Source organism: Mastigoproctus giganteus, chromosome 6 (genome assembly GCF_048544385.1).
Source record: "Mastigoproctus giganteus isolate SK-2022 chromosome 6, ASM4854438v1, whole genome shotgun sequence".
NCBI classification, from domain to species: domain Eukaryota; kingdom Metazoa; phylum Arthropoda; class Arachnida; order Uropygi; family Thelyphonidae; genus Mastigoproctus; species Mastigoproctus giganteus.
The window spans coordinates 205659094-205684868 of NC_143580.1; the positions used below are offsets into that span (position 1 = coordinate 205659094).

The 25775-nt window shown below is 37.2% G+C and overlaps 1 protein-coding gene across 10 annotated transcripts in view; it reads right to left on the bottom strand.

Annotated features, from left to right (window-relative positions):
* Positions 1-25775, bottom strand: part of LOC150084898 (uncharacterized) — a 437743-nt gene that overhangs the window by 323800 nt on the left and 88168 nt on the right. For all 10 annotated transcript variants that reach the window (XM_090376690.1, XM_090376694.1, XM_090376693.1 and 7 more), the window contains exon 5: positions 22611-22708. In XM_090376690.1, coding sequence (XP_090232816.1) covers positions 22611-22708 — 98 coding nt within the window. The remainder of the gene's footprint in view (positions 1-22610; positions 22709-25775) is intronic.

The following is a 25775-nucleotide window of genomic DNA, read 5'->3' on the forward strand; positions in this document are numbered from 1 at the left end:
AGGGAAGCATCGCATTGGACAAGTGAGTAGTAAGTGTTAAGTTTTTTCTTCTGTGGTTAACCACTGGTAACTGAATCAGCGGATACGGGAGCACAACTGTAATACCAAATTATTAAACAAATAAAATAAAATAAAAGGTGGTAAAGCTGTCACAGATATGGGTGGGCAAATTTAGTTATAGGTCGAAAACAGGGATAGCAAAAATGCAATATCTTATGTCAACTGAAGTAAATATTGATATATGGTCAAGTATTTCATTAGGGGACTACATCTGATCATGTATCAGGAACTATGTTTCTATACTTGCACAAAACAGTGGAAGAGAGATGGCCAAAAAGCAAAAAGAATAAAATTAGCACATTCTCTTACAGTATGGACAAAGTTATCTATAAGCGAAGAAGGCCGATTACAAGATATCCTTGGCAAAGGATGCAAAGAAAAACAACAACAAAGACTTCTTTACTTATGTAAACTCTAGAAGGAAGGGGATGAATCAGATTAGTCCAATTGATGTTGCTGGTTCGATTTTTGATGTTCCTCCTCAGAGAGCAGACAAACTGAACGAGCAATTTGCATCTACATTCACACATGAGAAATTCTATAAGGAAGGGGAGGACAGAAGTTTACTAAACTCTAACAGGGAGCTAAATTATTTTGTAATAACTAACGGAGAGCAAAGTAGAAATGAAATTGCTGAAATTAAATATAAAAAAGGCACTGGGGCAAATGAAATCTTAGCATTAGCAGAGGCATTTGATGCAAGAAAGCAAGCTTATGCAGCATCAGCCAAAAAAAAAAAAAAAAACCACTTCCACTTCATCCCTCTGTTCGTTCAAAATACCTGTCCAGCTGAGCCTTAAACTTATTTAGGCTATCAACTTCCACGACAAGGGATGGAAGTCTGTTCCACCAACCAACAACCCGCTGGATAAAGGCAAATTTCCGCACATCTATACTACATCTGTCTTTCCTCAATTTGAATTTATGCCCTCTCAGGTGATTATCTGAGCAAGAGGAAGAATCCCATTGGCATTGAGCATGCTCAAACCATTCAAGGCTTTATACACCTCTTTCAGATCACCTCGCTGGTGCCTAGTGTCCAGACACTGTAATTTGCAAAACTTAAGCCTTTCTTCGTAAGAGCGCCCCTTTCTTCCATTCACTAATCTTGTTGCCCTTCTCTGTACTTGATCCAGCAGCTCCACATCCTTCTTGAAATGAGGCCTCCAGACCTGTGTACAGTACTCTAGGTGTGGCCTGACCATTGCCTTATACAAGGGAATAATCACCTCCTTATCCTTACTAGAAAAATTCCTATATATCATTCACAATACACCATGAGCTACTCTTGCAGCCCGTCTGCACTGCTCAGAGAACTTCATATCTGCCTGCACAACCACCCCCAAGGTCCCTTTTTATTTCTACCACTGTCAGTGTAGTACCACAGAGTTGATACGTTGCTCTGGGGTTGCTGTTTCCCATATGTAGTACTTTATATTTGTCAATGTTAAACTTCATTTGCCACCTCTCAGCCTATCTGCTCAACCTTTCCAGATCCTGTTGCAGCAGCATAGTGTCAGCGACACTATGCTGCTGACACTATGTCAGTGTCCTTGACAACCCTGCCAACCTTTGTATCATCTGCAAACTTGGACATTAAGCTTAATATACCGTCATCAATATCATTTATAAATACAGAAAACAATAATGGACCCCACACTGAACCCTGAGGGACTCCACTAATAACATTAGTCCACGATGAGCAGTGTCCACTGATTACCACTCTCTGTCTTCTCCCCCTCAACCACCCCTTTATCCATAGCAGCAATTTGCCTCCAATGCCACACTGCTCCAATTTGTGCAGCAGTCTTCCATGAGCAACAGTATCAAAAGCCTTTCTAAGATCCAAGTATATAATATCAAAGTTATTCCCTGCATCCAGTTCTTTTGTGACTGCATCATAGTATTCAATCAAATTGGTCAGGCAGGACTTCCCCTTAACAAAACCATGCTGTGTCCGAGCTATAACTGAAGTCTTGTCTAGATGATCCTGTAGTGCTTCTTTAACCAGTGCCTCCATTAATTTTCCTGGAACAGAAGTCAAACTCAGAGGTCTATAATTACTTGTGTCAGCCTTTGATCCTCCTTTGTGAATTGGGGTCACATTTGCATATCTCCAGTCTGTGGGTACCTCCCCTGAGTCCAAGGAAGCTCTCATAATTATGGCTAAGGGTTTGCTTACTTCCTTTGCTGCCTCCTTTAATATAACTGGATAGATCCCATCCACCCCAGGTGCCTTTCTTGTGTTTATCTTCAACAATTTCTCCTCCACTTTACTCTCAGTTATTACAAGATTCTCTAGCTTACTGCCAGAGTTGAATACACCTCTGGCATTCCCCTCGCTGAATAACTCCTAATGTGTGAATGTCGATGCAAAATATTCATTTAGTTTGTTAGCTACCTGAGCAGGATCATCAACAGTTGACCCATCGATATCAAGTGGACCAATCTGATTCATCCCCTTCCTTCTAGAGTTTACATAAGTAAAGAACTCTTTGCTGTTTTTCTTTGCATCCCTTGCCAAAGGTTTCTCGTAATCTGCCTTTGCCTGCCTAATCTCCTTTGTAACTTGGTTACAGATCAACTTGTATCTATCATAGGCTTCTATGTCAAGTGTTAATTTGTATTTAAAATAATTAAATGCACATGGCATAATACTTTAAGAGTTTATTATCTATATAATATCGGTGTTTAGATACACCATAGACACTCTTAAAAAAACTACAAAGTAGTTGTTGTGGGCATCATTTGCTCTTTCTCATATTGTGCTCTGCCTTCACTTGAAACATGTCTGGGTGGTGGTACTCACTGAGAATAAGTAACAATAGTCTTCTCTATTAGTGAAGTGTTACTTATTTGAGGTAGTGCAGTATCATGGCAACTCATCGTGAAGGCAGAGCACAATATGAGAAAGAGCAAATGATGCCCACAACAACTACTTTGTAGTTTTTTTAAGAGTGTCTATGGTGTATCTAAACACCGATATTATATAGATAATAAACTCTTAAAGTATTATGCCATGTGCATTTAATTATTTTAAATATTATCTTATACACCTTTTGGCATCTCTCATATTGTGCGATTAACTTCACAACTGAGTCGTCATATCTGCAATACTAGGGTACATGCCCACCCACTGATGATAGGCCAATAGCCTTGAAACATGCGGTGGAAGAATTTATGTCACTCATTACTACTTTTGGTAAAAAGTCGGGGTTAAACATAAACGAAGATAAAACTAGGATAAAATTGTTAGGGGAATGGGTACATCGGCCTTTATCACAACGAGAAGTGGAGTCGAATAAATCGATTCAAATATTGGGAGTTCCGTTTAGAGAGAGTCCCATGCTACCTGTAGGAGGGCTCACCACTGAAATACGGGAAAGTTTAAAAGAGTGGGAAGTGGGACAATTTTCTTTTGAGAACAAATCCATTATTGTTAGAACCGTAATTCTTCCTAAAATCTTATACACGGTGTTTGTAACAGGAATCACAGCTAGGACAATGAGACGATTTTACGTTCCAACATTTCAGTTTTTATGGGGAGGAAAACGGCAAGAAATAGCGCAGAAATTTTTATTTTTACCGTGGGAAGATGGGGGAATAAGTATTCCAAAACTTAATTTCAGGTGTAGCTGTAAGAGGCTGCTGGATGTGGCTAATATGGTGCAATCTAACTATTTAGTAGTGGTGCTGATAAAATATTTTATGGGATTTCATACAGCCTTAATTAAAGGCGGCAATTATCTAGGGCCTAAAGCAGAGACAATTCCTATATATTACAAAAAAATTCGGGATATGTGCACGCAGTTAAGGGAGAAAGATACAGATCCTTTTAAGGGGGGTTTAAAACGACTCTACTGGACACTGTTTAACTCAGAAAATCCAGAAAAGCCAAATTTAGGAAATAATGCCCAGTTGTTTTTTAAAAATTTAAAAATTGGCAGAAACTACCCATCGCGTATTGACTTTTCGTGGAGGGTTGGTTACGGAAACATACCAGTGAACGATATCACATATAGATTTAGTCAGACAGGCAACAGATTACGCGAATTTTGTACTGAAATTGAAACAGTGTACCATTTATTTTATTACTGTCGATTCGCGCAGGGAGTTTGGAAAAGAATTTGTAGATTTTTGAGGATAAGACAGTTCACACTAGAGGAGGTAATTTACTTGCAATTCGATCATCCCTTGGGCAAGAAAAAAATGTTCACTATATTTTTAATTACAGAGGCAAAATATCATGTGTGGAAGCTTCGAAAACGGAAAAGGTTTGGGACCTTTAGGGGATATCTTTGGGACTTGAAACAAACAATGTCTGCTTCCATGCAAAGGTTTTTACAGTTGGAAAAATGGCGTTTAGGGTCTGATAAGTTTCTGAAAAGGTGGGGAGAGCCACCTCTTCTGTGCAGTCTGGTTGGAGATGAGGTTCATCTAAAGTACTGGTTTTAGTAATTTTAGAGAGAGAGGGAGAAGAGAGAGAGAGAGAAAAAAAAAAAAAAAAAAAAGCAGCACCTGGGTTTTTATTTTTTTCGTCTATTACAAAATTCAGTTTTCTTGATAAAAAATCTAGATGTCTTAGGTGCTCATCAAAACCAGTTCCATGATATAGGTTTCAATTTTATAACTCAAAATTTGTTTGGTTAAATAGATCTGGTCCAATGGATTTTTTTCACACTTAATTCATAATAGCTGTGAAATGATCGTCTAAATTTAGATTTTTTATGATTTAGATTTGAATTTTATAATTCATTAAATTGTTTGGTTTAATAGATTTGGTCCAATGGGTTTTTTTTCACATTAAATTCAAAATAGCCTTGAAACATGTCTGGGTGGTGGTACTCACTGAGAATAAGTAACAATAGTCTTCTCTATTAGTGAAGCGTTACTTATTTGAGGTAGTGCAGTATCATGGCAACTCGTCGTGAAGGCAGAGCACAATATGAGAAAGAGCAAATGATGCCCACAACAACTACTTTGTAGTTTTTTTAAGAGTGTCTATGGTGTATCTAAACACCGATATTATATAGTTAATTTGTATGTATTCCATGCATTTTTCTTCTATACCATATGTCTCATTAGTTCATCTGACATCTATTTAGGCCTAAACCTTGAACAATATTTCTTAGTTGGTATGTAAAGCCTAGTAGCTTCCAAGATAAGTTCTTTGAATTCTTCCCATTTTGAATTTGCTGTTGGTAACATCATCAGTTAGTCCCACTGTATAGAATTTATACAGTGGGACCAACTGAATTAATTTAGTCGCCTTTATGAAAGCAATAACTTTTCCCTTTACCCCTAATGGTAGTTACCTCTTTGAGTAAATCCCATTTCAGCACACTGTGATCACTGCCACCTAGTGGTTCATTTATCTGCAGATTCTTAATGCATGAAGAATCACTACTGATAATCAAATCAAGATTATTACTCCCTCTATTTTCCTCATGAACATGCTGATGTAGAAAACAATCATCCATTAAATCCACAAAAGCCGTGCTAGTGTGTGAGTGATCAGCCCCCAAATTCCAGTCAATATCTGGGAAATTAAAATCCCCCATTATAAGACTCTCTGATTTACTGGCCCACTTATTATACTCTTATTTTATTTTATTTTTTTCTTTTTAGGAGCATTAGCAGCTAAGGCCATATTGCTCCGGGAAATGCGGTGGTCATTCCCTAACCTTTCCACATCCTCTGTATTTAGTGGTGACGGGCTCTAACCCCGGTCTAATCAAGAAGCTCTTATTATACTCATCAGAGTCATTAGGGCTATAGCACACTCCTACTCTCAATTTTGATCTCCCAATGCTTATGTCACACCAAACTGACTTGACACTGCACAGTCCTGCGATGTCAACTGGCTTCACTTCCTTGAATTTTATGTGTTTATTTACTAATAGCATAACCCCTCCTCCCTTCCTATCCTGTCTATCCTTTCTGTAGACGTTGTACTCCCCAAATTCCAGTTCTGCATTCCTTATATCTGTGTGATACCACGTCTCTGATATCCCAACAATATCTGCCTTTGATGTTTTGAGCAATACCTCAAATTCATCAAATTTATTTACTAAACTCCTAGCATTGGTGTACACGCAACTATACATGCACCTCTTTCTATTCTTAGCTACCCTAACACAACCCATGTATTTACTTGTACCGCAATGACTCCCAGCAGTCTCTGAAATATCCTGCAACTTGTTTTTCAGGCTTCTGCTCATTCCAATAGAAGCAGTGCAAGAATGTCTTTCACCTCTGCCAGTGGCTACTATTAATCTATTGGACTTTGTCTCCCTCCCCAAGCTAGCAGTTTTCCAACCCACCTAACACTGACTCTATAGCATCAGCAAATATTCTTGCACCCTTTCTATTTAAGTGTATCCCATCCCTGTAGAAGCAGTCTCTCCTATTAACAAGTACAGTCCACGCTGAAAAAAATTCTACCCCTTGAGCCTTGCACAATCTTTCCAGGGTTAAATTGATCGACAAGGCTCTCATCATATACTCCCTCCTATCGTGTCTGGGCAGAATTGCAGACACTTTCAAATTCAACCCTACTTCACGGCTTTTTTTCAACAGTGACCTGTACTTATTAAGTAATTCTGCCAGTCTCCTACTCTTGATATCATTAGTGCCAACGTGTACAACAATATCACCTTTTGTGCCCTTAAAAGATGATATCCACTCTACAACATCATCAACCTTTGCCCCTGGCAGACCTGGTCCTGTTCCACCTATCCTTTTTTTACAAAGCATGTTTCCCATTTCCCTGACAATAGAGTCACCAACAACTACTAGTTCCTGTGGGACCAGCGCATTCTTCCTTGGGAGTTTCCGCTGTGTTGCGTGACGACCAAGTGCAAGCTCTGGCGTTGATGTGGGCAGCTCTGGGCTTGATGGGCCCTCAATTTAGTTCCTTCGAGGGCATCCACCCTGTCCTTCAAGCTCTCATATATGCCCATAACAACACCGAGTTGTTGCCTGATTTCGATACACTCCTCGCATCGCGCACACACAAAGACGTCTCCCATGGCAATATCATGTCCAGTAGAAAAGAAATTGCTGAAATTAAACATAAAAAAGGCACCTGGGTCAAATGGAATTTGATGCAAGAAAGCACTTATATAGCATCAGCAAAAAAAAAAAAAAAAAAAACATTTCACCCATCCTCCGCTCCAAATGTTTGTCAAGTTCTGCCTTGAATCTATTTAAGCTATCAACTTCTATAACGACAGATGGAAGTTTGTTCCACCAATCAACCACCCGTTAAAGGCAAACTTCCGCACATCTATCCTACAACTGTCTTTTCTCAATTTCAATTTATGCCCACTCAGGCGATTATTCTGTGCAAGAGGAAGAATCCCATCAATACTGAGCATGCTCAAACCATTCAAGGATTTATACACCTCAATCATATCACCTCGCAGGTGCCTAGTCTCCAGACACTGTAATTTGCAAAACATAAGCCTTTCTTCGTAAGAGCAACCCTTTGTTCTGTTTACTAATCTTGTTGCCCTTCTCAGTACTTGTTCCAACAGCTCTACATCCTTCTTAAAATGAGGCCTCCAGACCTGTATATAATCAAGGTATGGCCTGACCATTGTCTTATTAGTATTTTAGTATTAGCAATGGCCACATGGTGCAAGGAAGCCTATGGCTTATGCTGCACCAACCAAAAAAAAAAAACAAAATAAAATGAAATAAAGAAATAAATTAAATAAAATGATAAGAAGAAAATTAAAAATATACATATAATAATAATTAATAAATAAGAGAAAAGGAAAAGGGACAACCTAAGCATTTCCCTCCTCCCATAGGTAATTATCCAGCTGACCTTTGAATTTCCCCAAAACTGTCAGCCTCTACCATGTGTAGGTAACTCATTCCAGTAATTTATAGTTCGCGAGCTAAAATAACACTTCCTTTCTTAGCAATGGCAAAGTGACTGACATATTCAATGCTGGATTTAACTAGTCTGGAGCCCTGGATAATCACCTCCTTATCCCTGCTACAAAAATTCATGTATATCGTTGACAAGACACCGTGAGCTACTCTTGCAGACCATCTGCACTGCTCAGAAAACTTCACATCTGTATGCACAATTACCCCCAGGTCCTTTTCATTCTCTACCACTGTCAGTGTGGTACCACAGAGTTGATACATTACGCTTGGATTACTGCTTCCCATATGTAGTACTTTACATTTGTCAATGTTAAATTTCATTTGCCACCTCTCAGCCCATTTGCTCAACTTTTCTATATCCTGTTGCAGCAGTGTACTGTCATTGGTGTCATTAACAACCCTGCAGTTTGTATTGTCTGCAAACTTGGACATTATGCCTGATATGCCATCATCAATATCATTTATAAATACAGAAAACAACAATGGACCCAACATTGAACCCTGGGGGACTCCACAAATAACATTAGTCCACAAAGAGCAGTGTCCATTGATTACCACTCTGTCTTTTCTCAGTCAACCATCCCTTTATCCATAGCAGCAATTTGCCTCGAATGCCACACTGCTCCAATTTGTGCAGCAGTCTTCCAACAAATATATGATATCAAATTTATTCTTTGCATCCAGTTCCTTTGTGACTACATCATAGTATCCAATCAAATTAGTCAGACAACACTTCCCCTTTAACAAAACCATGCTGTGTCCAAGCTATAACTGAAGTCTTGTCTAAATGATCCTGCAATGCTTCTTTAACCAGTGCCTCCATTAATTTCCCTTGAACAGAAGTTAAACTAACAGGTTTGTAATTACCTGTCTCCCTTTGATCCTCCTTTGTGGATTGGGGGTCACATTTGCACATCTCCAGTCCATGGGTACCTCCCCTGAGTCCAGGGAAGCTCTCATAATTATGGCTAAGGGTTTGCTTACTTTGTTTGCTGCGTCCTTTAATATAACAGGATAGAATCCATCCACCCCAGGTGCCTTTCTTATGTTTATCTTCAACAATTTCTCATCCACTTTAGTCTCAGTTATTACAAGATTATCTAGCTTACTGCCAGAGTTGAATACAACTCTGGCATTCCCCTCCCTGAATAACTCCTGTGTAAATGTAGATGCAAAATATTCATTTAGTTTGTTAGTTACCTGAGCAGGATCATCAACAGCTGAACCATCGATATCAAGTGCACCAATCTGATTCATCCCCTTCCTTCTAGAGTTTACATAAATAAAGAACTCTTTGCTGTTTTTCTTTGCATCCTTTGCCAAAGATTTCTCGTAATCTGCCTTCGCCTGGCTAACCTCCTTTTTAACCAAGGAGGTTAGATAGATATAAGCTGATCTGTTATCAAGTTACAGACCAGCTTATATCTATCATAGGCTTCTGTGTCACATGTTAATTTATATGTATCCCATGCATTTTTCTTCTCTGTCATGTCTAATTAGTTCATCTGACATCTATTTAGGCCTAAATCTTGAACAATATTTCTTTGTTGGTATGAAAAGCCTAGTAGCTTCCAAGATTAATTTTTTGAATGCTTCCCATTTTGATTTTGCTGTTGGTAACATCATCAGTTGGTCCCACCGTATAGAATTTAAATACTGACCACCGTAGTCGCCGTTACGAAAGCAAAAACCCTTCCCTTTAACCCTGATGGTAGTTACCTCTTTGAATAAATCCCACTTCAGCACACTGTGATCACTGCCACCTAGTGGTTCCTTTATCTGTAGATTCTTAATGCATGAAGAATCACTACTGATAATCAGATCAAGAGTATTATTCCCTCTAATTATGTTCGGGAGGGAGTATTACTCCCTCCCGAACATGCTGCTATAGAAAATAATCATTCGATAAATCCACAAAAGCCTTTCTAGTGTGTGAGTGACCAACCCACAAATTCCAGTCAATCTCTGGGAAATTAAAATCCTCCATTATAAGACACTGATTTACTTTCCCACTATTTCTCTGCACAATTGCTCATTATACTCATCAGATTCGTTTCTCCTATAACACACACACACCTATTCTCATTTTTCTTTTCCCCCATGCTTATGTCACACCAAACAGACTCAACGTTGCATTGTCCACCAACATCAATTGGTTGCACTTCCTTAGATTTTATGTGTTTCTTAATAAACAGCATAACCCCTCCTCCTTTCCTATCCTGTCTATCCTTTCTGTACACATTGTACTCCCCAAATTCCAGTTCTGCACTGCTTATATCTGTGTGACACCATTTCTCTGATATCCCAACAATATCTGCCTTTGATGTCTTGACTTGCACTTCAAGCTCATCTAATTTATTAACTATACTCCTAAAATTGGTGTACATGCACCTGTTTCTACTCTTAGTTAGTCTAACACAGCCCATGTATTTACTTGTTCCACTATGACTCCCAGCAGTCCTGGAAATCCCCTTTGTCTTGCTTTTCAGGCTACTGCTCAATGGCATTTCAATAGAAGTAGTGCAAGAATCCCTTTTACCTCTGCCAGCAACTACTGTTAATCTATTAATCTATTCAGTTATATTGAAGGAGGCAGTAAGGGAAGTAAGCAAATCCTTAGTCATAATTATGAGAGCATCTTTATATTCAGGGGAGGTCCTCATGGACTGGAGATGTGCAAATGTTTCCCCAATTCATAAAGGGGGTTCAAAGAGTGATGCAAATAATTATAGACCTATATATCTAGGAAATAAACTCATACACCGACCATTGAACAAAATTTACTGTAACTAAAATTTTTACAAATAGTATGGGGAAACATTTAAATGCCATAAGAACCGCTGATTACAGTAAGTCTGCCGTGGCCGAACATTTTTGGGAGAAGCAGCATCAAATCTCCCCGGAGGACGCTAATATTTTGGATCATGCACACGGATACTGGGAGCGTAAATGGCTCGAGGGTTTATGGATTGGTTCATCCAGTAAGAATATGATGAATAGAGATAGAGGTATGCGTATTCATCCTATTTTTGAAACAATTGTATTAAATTCGGATGAACGATTTTCTTTGCCACGTACCCGAGACATTTCCGATTCCGGTTCTGACCATGTGCCAGTTGAACCACGTGTGGAAGTACCGTGAACCTGCTATTTAAGGAGATGTTGCAGAAAGTTATATTACTGTTGAAGAAGAGAGCTGACGCTCTCAAAAGCTCCAGGTTTTTAGCGCTTTTAATTTTATATTTTAGCTTATTTTATTGTAAACGATCTTTTATTACAGTTTTTAGTATTCCGTAATGTACAGTCATTAGTTTATTGTAAATAATTTGTTTTATATTATATTTTTATACTATTTGTAAAAATTTTAGTTACAGTAAATTTTGTTCAATGGTCAGTGTATGAGTTTATTTCCCAGATATGAGTTTTCCCGACCTCAGAGGCCTCTTTCAGGATATAGACCTATATGTTTAACTTCAGTTCCGGGGAAAATAATGGAGTTACTGGTTAAAGATGCGTTGCAGGATCATCTAGACAAAACTGCAGTAATAGTTCAGACACAGCATGGGTTTCTTAAGGGGAAGTCTTGTCTGACCAATTTGACTGAATACTACAATGTGGTTGCAAAGGAACTGGATGCAAAAAATAATTTTGATATCATATACTTGGATTTCAGGACAGCTTTTGATACTGTTGCACATGAAAGACTGCTGTACAAATTCGAGCAGTATGGCATTAAAGGGATGTTGCTGCAATGGATAAAGGGATGGTTAAGTAGGAAACGGTAGGGTGGTAATAAATGGACACTGCTCTATGTGGACTAATATTATTAGTGGAATCCCCCAGAGTTCGGTGCTGGGCCCATTTGTTTTGTGTATTTATTCATGATATCGATGAAGGTATATCAGGCTTAATGTCCAAATTTGCATATGATACAAAGGTTGGCAGGGTTGTTAATGACAGTAAAAACAGTATGCTACTGCGACAGGATCTAGAAAAAGGTAGATGGGCTGAGAAGTGACAACTGAAGTTTAATATTGACAAATTCAAAGTACTACGTATGGGTAGCAGTAACCCAAGAGAAAAATGTATCAACTGTGTGGTACTACACTCTGAGCAGTGCAGACGGGCTGTCAGAGCAGGTCATGATGTTTTCTCAATGATATATAGGAATTTTGCTAGCAGAGACAAGGAGGCGATTATACCTTTGTATAAGGCAATGGTCAGGTAACACCTTGAGCAGTGCGTACAGATCTGGAGGCCTCATTTTAGGAAGGATGTAGAGTTGCTAGAATGAGTACAGAAAAGAGCAACAAGATTGGTGAGAGGAACAAAGCTCTCTTACAAGGAGAGACAAATTCTGTAAGTTGCAGCATATGGTAACTAGGCACCTGCAAGGTGATCTGATTGAGGTTAAAGATGGTATTGAATGGTTTGAGCAGCCTCAATGATGAGATATTTCCACTTGCTCAGATTAAGAACCTGAGGGGGCACAGAGTCAAATTGAGGAAAGACAGTTGTAAAGGCTGAACTAGACAAACATTTGGAGTAATCAGATGTGTGAAATGGGAAGGGGTTTTTTTATTTTTATTTTATTTATTTGTTTTTATTTATTTATTTTTTGGCTGATGCTCTCTAAGCTTGCTTTCTTGCATCATATGCCTCAACTAATGCTAATGCTTACTTCTTTACTTTTATTTTTATCCATCAACTGAAACTTTAATTTTATATTACATTTAATATATATACATATATCATATGAAGAAAGTGTGAAGAAGAAGATTTTTGTTTAAACCTATTGAATCTATGGTATACACCAGAAGTGAACTCGACTAAATGAATAAGTAATGTAGCGATATATGGTAGGATGAGGCGACCAGGTAAGATATGAAAAAGAGAGACAGACAGTTGGCAAGAAATTAAAAATAAAAATAAGAAATGAAAAGGCAACCAAAATAAGATTACATTGCAGTGTTTTACACAATTTCAGTGTCTTCATCAAAGGCCATCCACCTAAATTTCGTGAAAGACGGCAATGTTTTTGCTTCTGTTTCCGACATGTTCTGTATGCTGCGGTACACGTGTTACGAACAGAATTTTAAAATTTGAAATTTTGCAGCAAGAATAAGGTCTAATAAATTGTGCCAATAAATGTAATTATATTACGTAGGGCATACAGATCATAGATGACCTTACAGAAGCAAGTAAAAAGAACTGAAAAAACTAAAGTAATGAATATCAGAATACACAAGAAGAAAGGGACTGACCGTTACCTTATAAAACTGACAAAATGACCAAGATGGCGGCATGCCAGTATATTTATGTGTAGATACGTTAGTGGTTCCTAGCATTAGAAAAGGCGCCTCCGTAGCCAGGTGGGAAGGAGCAGCGGTGCGTTAGCACACGCTTCTTGATTATACCGGGGTTCGAGCCCGTCACCACTAAATATGGAGGATGAGGAAAGGTCAGGGAATGACCACCGCATATCCCGGAGCAATATGGCCTTAGTTGCTAGTGCTCCTAAAAAAAAAAAAAAACCAAATAACAAATAGCATTAGAAAATGGTGTGGAAAAAAAAAAAAATATATATATATATATATATATATATATATATATATTTGTGGTATGGTGTCTGTATAAATTGAAATGCAATATGTGGTGATGAATGCAGTTAAATACATGGTGCCCAAACTGGCCAGGATAGTTGAGAGATATAATAGCTTACAAAGTAGCAGTGAAAAGCAGCTAAACTATGTTAAGGCAAAAAAATAGATTTGGTAAAGTAAGAAGGTAGTATCCTGCATATTGCGCTTGATAAACTAATGGATCACAGGACATAAGAAGCAGGAGCTAGTAGAGCAGAAAGATGAATGAAGTAGAGTTAAGTAGTTGGGCTCGGATAGTTCGGGGTTGCAAACCCGTTCCTATAGTTAGGGTCCTGAACAAAGGTCTGCGAGTGAGTACATCATGTATTTAAGGTCAGTCTTGCGAGTGAGAAAAATATATGGTAGATAGATAGATAATGAAATGAAAATAAAATTTAATTAAATTATATACATGGTTAATACACTGTATTAGGCCAATTGGTGGTTACAGGTTTTCTAAGCTGCAAGACACCACAGAGGCCTAGCGTATTGTATATACACTATTTACAAACTTGGTGTATATGGGTTTTTATCATCAATTGTTGTTGATTATGTTGCTTATACTGATGTCCCATAGTTTTTAGTTCATGATGTTGAGGGCTTTACAGAAGTGGTAGCAAAGATATGCTGTAAGAAAAAGGTTGTTTGTCAGTTTTTTGTATAGCATCTTGATGTTATTGATGGTTATTTCCTTATTGCTGCAGATGGTTGCTATTCTGATGATTTGCACTAGTATAACATTGGCATACACTCCTCTAGATATATTGGGATGCCACTGTGTGAGGGGCGCCTCCGTAGCCAGGTGGGCAGGAGCAGCAGTGCATAGCACGTGCTTCTTGATTAGACCGGGGTTCAAGCCCGCGACCACCAAATACAGAGGATGCGGAAAGGTCAGGGAATGACCACCACATATCCCGGATCAATATGGCCTTAGTTGCTAATGCTCCTAAAAACCAAAAAAACAAACAACTGTGTGAGGTTGACTATATTAAAATTAAAGAGTGTTGTACAGGTTGATGGTAGCTTTGTTATTTATTACCTTAATTTCAAGATCCAGGAAATAGGCTGTAGTATCATTGTTGTTTGTTTTTTCCAGTTTGAGTTCACTGGAGTATAAGTGTCCATATTCCTTGATGAAGTTTGGGCAGTTAATGACTATGAGATTATCTATATATCTGTGGAAGTTAAGGTCCTGTGGAAATGAGTTTTCAGACCAATACAGATATAGGTTTGCCATTATGCTAATATATATATATATAGAATAAAATATTAAGGATAATAGAAAATAATAGAAAAAGTAAATCAATCAAATAATAATACTATCAGGGACTTAAGAAAACGCAAAAAAAAAAAAAAGGAAAAAAAAAAATAATATATATATATATATATATATATATATATAAAAAATCGCTTTTTACCAACAATCTAGATGACTTCAACTGGGGCCAACCCACCCAGACTGAAGGCAAAAAATGACAAGAGGTTCTCTGTTTCTGTAATGATCAATATATGCTAAGTAATTTAAATCTAAACCAAATATAAACCAGTATGGGCCAAATATAAATTAAATGTAAATAAAAAGTTAAGAAATTTTAGAATTATTAGAATCAAATGTAAGAAATATAAGTAAAATATAAATGTAAGCATATATTAATCATCATTGACCCGACAGAAAACATAATTTAATGATTAAAATAAGATTAAATATATAATACATACTACATATTTAGCATATCTAGGACATAATGTAATAGTCGTAAAAATGATATGTGGTGCCCCCTATGTGATGGATACAGTAAAAATAAATATAAATAAATAATTAAATTTAAGTTAACGCAAAGAGAAATCTTTGCGTTTTACAGTGTATCATTTTTATATATATATATATATATAGTTAAATTCATTTAAATTTACTTAAGTTCACGCTGAGGTAACATGCAAATTCAGCTCAGGGTCCTACTATAGGAACGGGTTTGCGATCCCGGGCATACCCGAGCCACAACTTCTATCTTGTAATGTCTTTAAACTGTCCTACACTCTTTATTTTTATTTCTCCAAAATTATTAGGGCAATCCGAGGACGTAGGAGAAACTATTTCTTATCTATACCACTATTTTTTGCCTTTGTGGAGTTCAGGTTCTATTATTCCTACTCCCTTGGTTTTTCTTCTTACTATCTGCATGTTTCTCTTTGTTAACTTAAATTTAATTATTTATTTATATTTATTTTTACCGTATCCATCACATAGGGGGCACCACATATTATTTTGATGACTATTACATTATGTCCTAGATACGGTAAATATGTAGTATGTATTATATATTTAAATCTTATTTTAATCATTAAATTATGTTTTCTGTCGGATCAACGATGATTAATATATGCTTACATTTATATTTTACTTATATTTCTTACATTTGATTCTAATAATTCTAAAATTTCTGAACTTTTTATTTACATTTGATTTATATTTGGTTTAGATTTAAATTATTTAGCATATATTGATCATTACAGAAACAGATAACCTCTTGTCGTTTTTTGCCTTCAGTCTGGGTGGTTGGCCCCAGTTGAAGTCATCTAGATTGTTGGTAAAAAGCGATAATTTTTTTTTTCTTTTTTTTTGCGTTTTCTTAAGTCCCTGATAGTATTATTATTTGATTGATTTACTTTTCTATTATTTTCTATTATCCTTAATATTTTATTGACATTATGGGTGTACTGCGTGATTGCTTGCAACTGCATTGACCCATAAATATTAGTTACAGTTACTGTCGTTTTAACTTTCTTTTCTTTTTTATCACTAATATAATAATAAATATATATATATAGACAAATGTTTATTTTCAGTGTATTGGGTAGGGGTGCTGACCTGTCACTTGTAATTACCATGGAAAAAATTGAGAATGCCAGCAAGGTAAAAGCTGATAACCTGAAATTAAATTAGGTTAACATAAAAATAATAATGATAATAACGATGGTACCTAAAGTAGTGGGTCCTAGGGCATTAACTACTTCATAGGGTGGGCAGCCAAAACCGTAGGAGCCACTGCAATAAGCAGGGACTGTTTCTGTTATCACGTGTATGTTTAACACGTATACATTGTAACACTAGTTATACATCTATACCTAGTAGTGCCCCAGATCCATAACTCAGCATGAATTGTTGAGGAGGCTTCCATCCTGCAGTGGGTTGATAATGGCTGCACTTTACTTTTTTTACCTAGTAGTTTTACCCCAGATCCATAACTCAGTTTAATAATTTAATATTTTTTCTTGCTTGCAGAGTCGTTAAATAATGTGATTAGATCCTATTATTTTTATCAGTATTATATATATATATATATACACGGTCAGTCCTCGTATAACACGTGTTTACACTACACGAATTCGATCATACATGATTTATAAATAGGGGAACGATATCTTATATAACATGAACCGAATTCGCTTATGCACGATTCGCCTTTGTGTTTACGAGAAATGGAAGTCGAATGCAGAATCACCCCAACCAAATGCAACACGATAGGAATGAAGAGAAGATTCTGAAAATGTATTTATGTTTTTTACATCAGTGAAGGGGAAACACATTACACCATAATAACATAAAAACCAACACAATTACAGCTATTGGTATAATCGCAAATGTAATTAGGTCGAGTTTACTACCAGTTTATAACAGATTCCACTAGCAGAAATGCAACTGGAAATTGTTTTTATTGTTGTATGGTAGTAACCCCTAGAAATGTGCTTTAGTAAAATGTGAGGTGTTAATAGTGTATCTCTGCCTTTACGGTGTTGTTTATTCAGTTGCTACAAGCGCGCAGCTTGGTTTATGTGTATCAAGCGTGCCTCCTCATTTTGTAATTGAGTTTTATTCCCTAAAAATGAGTAAAATACTTTACTCAATTTTATGATGATTTTGCATTGCACGAGAGTTTCTAGGAACAAAACTACTGTGCTATACTAGGACTGACTGTATACAAAGGGTACTAGGAAAGTTTTGCAATATGACGCAACAATGAATCACAGGAAGCTGCTTGTTGCTGCATGTTGAGACATGTTCATACGTGCATAGTAGCCGCCGCGCCAAGTCGATGGGCTCAGTTATTCATTAGTAGTGAGAGTGTAAAGTGCTTGCGATGGCATCGTGGTCACGAAATGAGATGAGGACAGTTTTGCGGTATAATTTCGTGCGTGGTTTAACCATAGACCAGTGCTTAGAAGAAATGACTCTTGCACTAGATGATGATTGTCCACATCGTACAACGATATTCAGGTGGTATAGAGAATTCCAAAGGGGAAATTTCACTCTGGAGGATTCTGAGAGGCCGGGAAGGCCACGAACGTCAGTTACGGAGGAAAACGTTACTGCTGTGAGGAAAATGCTTGACGAAAACAGGCGAGTGACCTACCAACAGATAGAGGATACTTTGGGCCTAAATGCACCAGCAATTCGTTCGATTCTGCAAGATCATTTGCACACGAAGAAACTTTGTTCTCTCTGGGTGCCGCATCAACTGACTGAAGAGCAGATGACACGACGTGTGACTTGGTGCCGGGAGATGTTAAAAAAGTTTGATAAGGGACAATCTCGGTATGTGAACAACATCGTGACAGGTGACGAGACTTGGCTGTACTATTACGATCTGCCGACCAAGGCTCAAAACAAAGTTTGGGTCTTTGATGATGACGACACACCCGTAATTGTCAGAAAATCCCGATCTGTAAAGAAGAAAATGATAGCTGTATTTTTCAAATCGAGTGGAATTGTGGAACGTGTCGTTTTGGACACGCAGAAGACAGTCACAGCTAAGTGGTATACTGAACAATGCCTGCCTAAAGTCATTGGATCTATGAAGAACCTGCGGCCAAAGTCAAGAATGGACACCTGGCACCTCCATCACGATAATGCTGCAGCTCACCGCGCCAAAGCCTGCACCGAATATTTGACCACGACAGGACTGAAACTTCTCGAGCACCCTCCCTACAGTCCAGACCTTGCTCCCTGCGACTTTGCACTGTTCCCGCATGTGAAAATGAAGCTAAAAGGGAGGCGGTTTTCCAGTGATGAGGACCTTCTACGGGCTTGGGACAACGAGTGTGCTTTACTCCCTAGTGAAACTTGGCAGAACTGGTTTAAAGATTGGTTTCGGAGGATGGAGAGGTGTATTGAATGTAGAGGAAATTACTTTGAAAAAATTAAATAAACAAAGCTGTATTGCAAAACTTTCCTAGTACCCTTTGTATATATATATATATATATATATATATATATATATTTTTTTTTACTACTGTTTATTATTGTATTAAAAATTGTGAAAAGGAAGCATCCTGGTGAAGACACTTCAGATTCAGAGAGAAAAAGAAAAGCAATATCGATAAACAGAGGCGGACTGAATCAAAAATTCTTATCCGGGAAAATTTATAGTGGCCTCATACTATGGTTAGGGCCAGGCCTCCGTAGCCGAGTGGTCAGGAGCAGGAGTGCAGTAGCACACGCTCTTTGAGTAGACCGGGGTTCAAGCCCCTGACTGCTGAATATGGTCGATCTACCAACTCACACTGGACCAGCGTGGCAGATTATGGTCCATTTCCCTCAGCATGAATTGTTGAGGAGGCTTCCATCCTGCAGTGGGTTGATAATAGCTGCACTTTACTTTTTTTTTTTTTTTTTTTTTACATACTATAGTTTATGGCCAAAATCACACCGGCCTCCGGGGTTCCCCCGGTAAGGCTTATGGCCAGTCTGCCTCTGTCGATAGAGAAAAAATATGAAATTGTGAAAAGCTTTGAGTGAAATTAAAGACCATGTGATATTGCACGTGCTACAGACCTAAATGAGGCAACGCCGAGAATTACAAAGAATGCAAAGAAAATAAAAACAACTTTCATAGCAGGAACAACTCAAAGTGTAATTAAAATCCATTAGATTATGACACAAAGAATTGGAAGAGATGGAACGGCTGTCGTCTGTTTGGATAGAAAATCAAACAAAAAACAAGTTTGCTAATGATAGAAGCAAAAGCATTAGCAATATTTTATTATGTAATAGTCGTAATAAAATACGTAAGTAATGTTTTGGTTACAAATGTCTGTTCAATCTTGGGCGGTCGGCACCTAACCCTATTTTTCCCATAGGGCCTGTTGTTTATATTGCACGATTTTGCAATGCACGAGGGTTTCTAGGAACACAACTATCGTGGTACACGAGGACTGACTGTGTGTGTGTATATATATATATAATTTTTTTTTTTTTTTTTTTTTTACTACTGTTTATTATTGTATTAATATCAGTTAGCTCTTATTACACTTACTTCTAGCAAATGCTATAGAGAAGAAGTGTCTTCCTACATAATTATAACCCATGTTATCATGTATTTCAATGACCAATTAGATCACACTACACTATGATGTGATATACTCAATAAAACACTTTATAATATGATTAAGTACTCTTTTAGAATATCCCAAATTTCTAATTTTAAACACAATGAACTAGTCACATACTATCACTACTCTGATTTAAAGTTTCGAAATAGTCCTAAACTGCACTTTGTATCAATCTATAAAATAACTACGATATTATTAATAGTAATACTATTCATATTCAGATGAATATATACAAGATTTCATATCAAAAAGTTCAGTGAATGATCTTATAATTGTTGAATGCATAGTGGTAGCTAAAAGATTAATATAAGTGAGGCTTATAATAACATCTTTTAAGCATGAGCAACACCAAGTTTTAACTTGTTATGGATCAGTCCAGCAGAAGGCTGCTTTTAGTGAACACTTATTTTTCTCATTTGTCATATACAGGGTGTCTCAAAAATATTGGTACAAACTTTTAGGGGAGGTAGGTAGCATCTAAAGGAATGTGAATCGCATAGGAACCCATAACCGGAAACGTCACGAGAAAGTAGTAACAGAGGCACAAGAAGCAGAAATGACACAAGACAGTAATTAGTGGCAAACATTTATTTGACATAATATTAACAATGGAGTACGAGATGGATACATTTCATGATGTTACAACAGATGCTCGAAGGTTCCACCATGAGATGTGATACATGTTTGACACCGAAGCAGCATGGATTGGCGGATACGGTCAAACACACCTGGAGTTTCTTTGACAGTAGCATCAGCGCAGACGAGTCTCGCCATAAGATCCATTTCTGTCTCCACAGGCGATTCATACACGATAGATTTGAGGGCTCCACACAGAAAGAAATCAAGGCTCGATAAATCAGGTGAGCATGAGGGCCAGGCAACAGGTCCACCACGGCCAATCCATCTACGCTCAAAATGCCTGTTCAAATGGTCAAGAACACACCTTCCATTATGAGCAGGCGCCCTGTCATATTGAAACCAAATGTGTCTCACATTTGCTGGAACATCGTCAAGTAACCCTGGTAGAACTTGTTCAAGAAAGATCTGATATTTAGCAGAGTTCATGCAGGATGGTAACAGGTATGGGCCGACTAAGCAGTCACAGACAATACCTGCCCACACATTTATTGCGAAGCGATGTTGTGCCACATGGGGGGCGCACACCATGTGGGCCCTCTGCTAATCCATACACTAGGTGCGTGTCTGCCAGCTCACAGTTCGTATATCGATGCATACTCTCCGTGCGGCAACTACTGCTTGAATGAGTAAACCAGAAATTTTCTCTCCCATGAACTGATGAACAGCGCCGTGTACCGACTTACGGTGATGTTTCCGGTTATGGGTTCCTATGTGATTCACATTCCTTTAGATGTTACCTACCTCCCCTAAACGTTTGTACCAATGTTTTTGAGACACCGTGTATATTGAAAATGACAAAATCAGAACATGACCAACAGACAATTTCTGACCAACACAAACATTCCTGCTGTACTGTACCCACCTTATTTACATGATATGGCACCATGCAGCCTTTGGCTATTCTCAAAATTGAAACAGGACATGAAAGAAAAATGATCTGAATCAATTCAAGAAATTCAATCAAATGGACTAATTAAAAGCATTCACAAAAGACTTCCAAAAATGTTTCAACCAGTAGCATGCATGAAGGAACAAGTACAGGGTTGCAGAAGGAAATTATAGTTAAGAATAATCAACAATATAAATATTTATCCTTGAATAAAATTAATTTTTGCAACATTCATTGAACTTTTTGATCAAAATTTGTTTTTTTGCAATTGCACAAATAAATGCTTAACAATAATGCTGGGTTTTGGTGCTAAAATTACTGGCAACAGCTGTTTATACAACCATGAGTAACTTTTCCGATATTAGCTTATCCAGAGCTGAAAAGTTACATTATTCGATGTGCAATTAAGTCTGTTGACTGTCCACCTTACTTAATATTTTCATAAGATTTTATGTCAAATTGCTTTGTAATATCTACTTGTTTTTCAATGGAGTCCACTCTACTCAAGATCTGATGTTTTTCTTTCCAGAAAAACTGTATTCTTTCTTGCCTGGCTAATGAACATTTATTACTTATATACAATTGTTATATTGGAAAAAAAATAAAACACGAATTCTCAATTTTTATGCTTATAACTGTGAAATAAATGTTATTACAAAATACTGAATAGATTTTCTAAAATGTTTTTTGAAGTTAAGTTTGTTACTGTACATTCATTAAATGAAAGCTAACAATAATTAGTACAATGAAAGCAGTTTTTCAAACTAAACTATAAATTTATGTGCTTCCTAATATACCAAAATCAAGGCCATGACAATGATGATACTAAGAGTTCCATAATAGTAAAGATTGAACCTTCTCTGCTAGATATGAAAAATATAATCACTTTTGATTTTTGACTTTTGCATAATAAAATTACTGGAACACTAAAATTAAGTTACAATAAAATTATAGAAGTATTTATTCCATTTATGCTATAAAAGTTTACCTATAACTGCATATCTCATAAAAAAATAATTACAACTCTGTAGTTGCACTCGAATATAATCTTCTTTTTAATAAATACTGGATAATAAAAGGGTACATACTCAGTTTCCATTCTAGATAAAGCTTGCTGCAGCTGACTGTTCTCTTCTTGTAATCTCTGAACTATCAAAGTATGTTCTTCATTTATTTTAGTTTGGAGCTACCAATAAAAAGTAACAAATAAAAATTTTAATTCATTTTTCCTTCCTTATAATTCAGTTAATGATATCATTAAATACACTATGTAAATTCATCAATTCCTTGAATCTATTAAGAGATCAATAAATTTATGAATGATGAAAACATTCTATAAAACTTTTTTTTTATGAAAACCTCAAACATGAAAAGTATTAGAACCTATAGTAATTATGTCGATCTGTAGAATAGCGGAACAATGACAGATGATGATGAGTAATTAGTACTCTACAGTGGTGGAAAGCAGAGAAGACAGAAGATACTTGTTGACAGTAGAACTCTGAATCTCTGTAGAAAGTAATTTTTTTGGAAATTACATGTGAAAGAAGGTTTTTCCAGAAAACAAAAGTAGAATGGATAAATGAAGAAGAGGGAAAAAAAGTTTATTCTGTGAATATATAATTAGACAGCGAATGGATGCTGACTAGTTGTAGCACATGTTTGAAAAACAGAAGGAAAATTACATATGCCAATTTGTAAGAATAGTGCCCATGAAAGTAGCCATAGAAAAGGCATGCAACAGAAACTGAATGTCAATGAGACAGAGTGGAGAGACTTTGCAAGAGATGGATGATTAATTAACCTGGCTGCCCTCTTTTGAATGAAGTATATAAGATTGAGGGAGGTTTTAGGGGTGCCATGTCAGATATGGTAATAATATTCCAATACAGAGCAGAGTTGAGATTTGTATAAATTGAGCAGTTGTTCGGAAGAAAAGCTATGCCAAGAGTAAAATAATTTTGCTCTTGATATAGCTTTCTTTTTTTTTAATTCGGAGATATTTATGATATGCTTGTGTCAAGAGAGAGAGATAAAAAGGCAGAGTAATCCCTAACAAAGATATGGATCTTGAATAGAAATCTGAGTGTCAACAAAGAAATACAAGAAATAAGATAGGACTCAGTTTCAGAGGACTGAAGTCAACTAAGTCTTCTTTTTCCCACTGGAAATTACCGGGAGATTGACATTTAAGAATTGATGATTGGCTATTCAATTGGTGATGGCCACTGATTTTGTACTCTGAAGGGTTATAGTTGAAGAAAAGGTCAAGGGTGTCGCTGTATAGTTAGGATTGTCTGGTATTCTGGTAGGAAAGTGAACAAGATGAGTGAGACCAAAAGTAATTACAAAAGCCTCAACATCTTGACCAGCTGGGTTTGTGTATAGAAAATTGAAGCCAACTGCAGCTGTGGACATTAAAATCAACAGAGAAAATACTCACTGTTAGGAAAGTTAGACTGGACAAAGTCAAATTTCAAAGACAGGAAATCAAAATGAAGAAAGTGATTACTTTGAAGAACTAGAGAGGCAACTGATGAATTTCATAGAATGGGGGGTAGCCAGAGAAGATCGAAAAGAGGAGATTCCAAATTAGTAAGTCTCTGACAAGGAATATAAAAGGCATTATTCACAACACAGTGAATGCACATTATGCACAACACAGTAAATGCACAACAGAGTGAATAATTAGGGAAAGCAAGATGAGTAGTGGCTGAGGCTTGATTTGATTTTTGTGGCACAAAAACAACAAGGTTATAATGCGCCAAGTGGTTGAGGCAACCAATAATTGGGATTCTGTCAGAAAAAGTGGGTCTTGTCAGACTGCAGGTGGAAATGGACATCACTGGATATGTACTGACACCATGCATATTTATGAAAGGAATGAGGAAGTTTTTGGAAGGTTTATGTCTTTTTTTGAAGATAAGGTTTTTCTATTAGTTCGATTACATGAGGCATTTAGTAGATAAAGTGTAAGTGAATGGGGAACACATTGTATGAATTTCCAAAAAATTTCATACAATGAAATTTTTGGAAATGGTGCACACACATAGCAAGAATATACCTAGCTCCTTAACATGACAGGGGCTCTAAAATGCCTCCTGCATACAACTATGTGGACTCCCTCCAGTCAGTCACTAGCTGGCAGAGTGGAGCAGAGCAGAGGGCAATGACATTATATAACAACTGATCTAGATCCTACTACAGATTTACCAACAGGTTCAGCTGGTATCTAGCAGCAAACCTGAAAAATCATTTTAGAGTTATAACCTTGAGATGTGAGGAACATTGGATCTAGCATGATGCCCATCATAAACCTTAAAAGATATCACTCATAACACATTATGGAAGAGATGAGGCTTGCTAAAGCTTTTCTGTGAAGACTAAACATGGATTTCCCCACTTCAAACCTCGAGGAGCGTCATCTATCACCTAGTTTTGTCTGATGATGCAACACAGAAGGGCAACATTCCTGCATTTAAAGTGGATGCCATACCTCAACCCCTACTTACATTGGTTTAAACCTGCAGATCACCTGCAGTATACTAAGTTCAGCATTTCAGGTCTTGCAGGTTATAGCCAGAGTTAACAACAGTTCCTCTGTCATGAGGATGCAAGCAGAGTATTAGTTGTTGCACAAAAATCGGACTTCAGTGAAAAAAAAGTTGTTCCATTTGACTCCCAAGTGTCATCTGAATATCAATTCCATCAGCATCCTAGACTTCCAAATAACAAGGCCTAGCTGATCAATACGTAGAAGAATCTGTGTGAAAAGTCTTAGGAACCAATATACTGAACATATTTAGTTCCTTCTAATATATGGAAGTCTGTTCCACCAACCAACCACCCGCTGGCTAAAGGCAAATTTCCACACGTCTATCCTACATCTGTCTTTCCTCAATTTGAATTTATGCCCTCTCGGGTGATTTTTCTGAGCTAGAGGAAGAATCCCATCAGCATTGAGCATGCTTAAACCATTCAAGGCTTTATACACCTCTATCAGATCACCTCGCTGGTGCCTAGTCTCCAGACACTGTAATTTGCAAAACTTAAGCCTTTCTTCGTAAGAGCACCCCTTTGTTCCATTCACTAATCTTGTTGCCCTTCTCTGTACTCGTTCCAGCAGCTCTACATCTTTCTTGAAATGAGGCCTCCAGACCTGTATACAGTACTCTAGGTGTGGCCTGACCATAGCCTTATACAATGGAATAATCACCTCCTTATCCCTGCTGGAAAAATTCCTGTATATCATT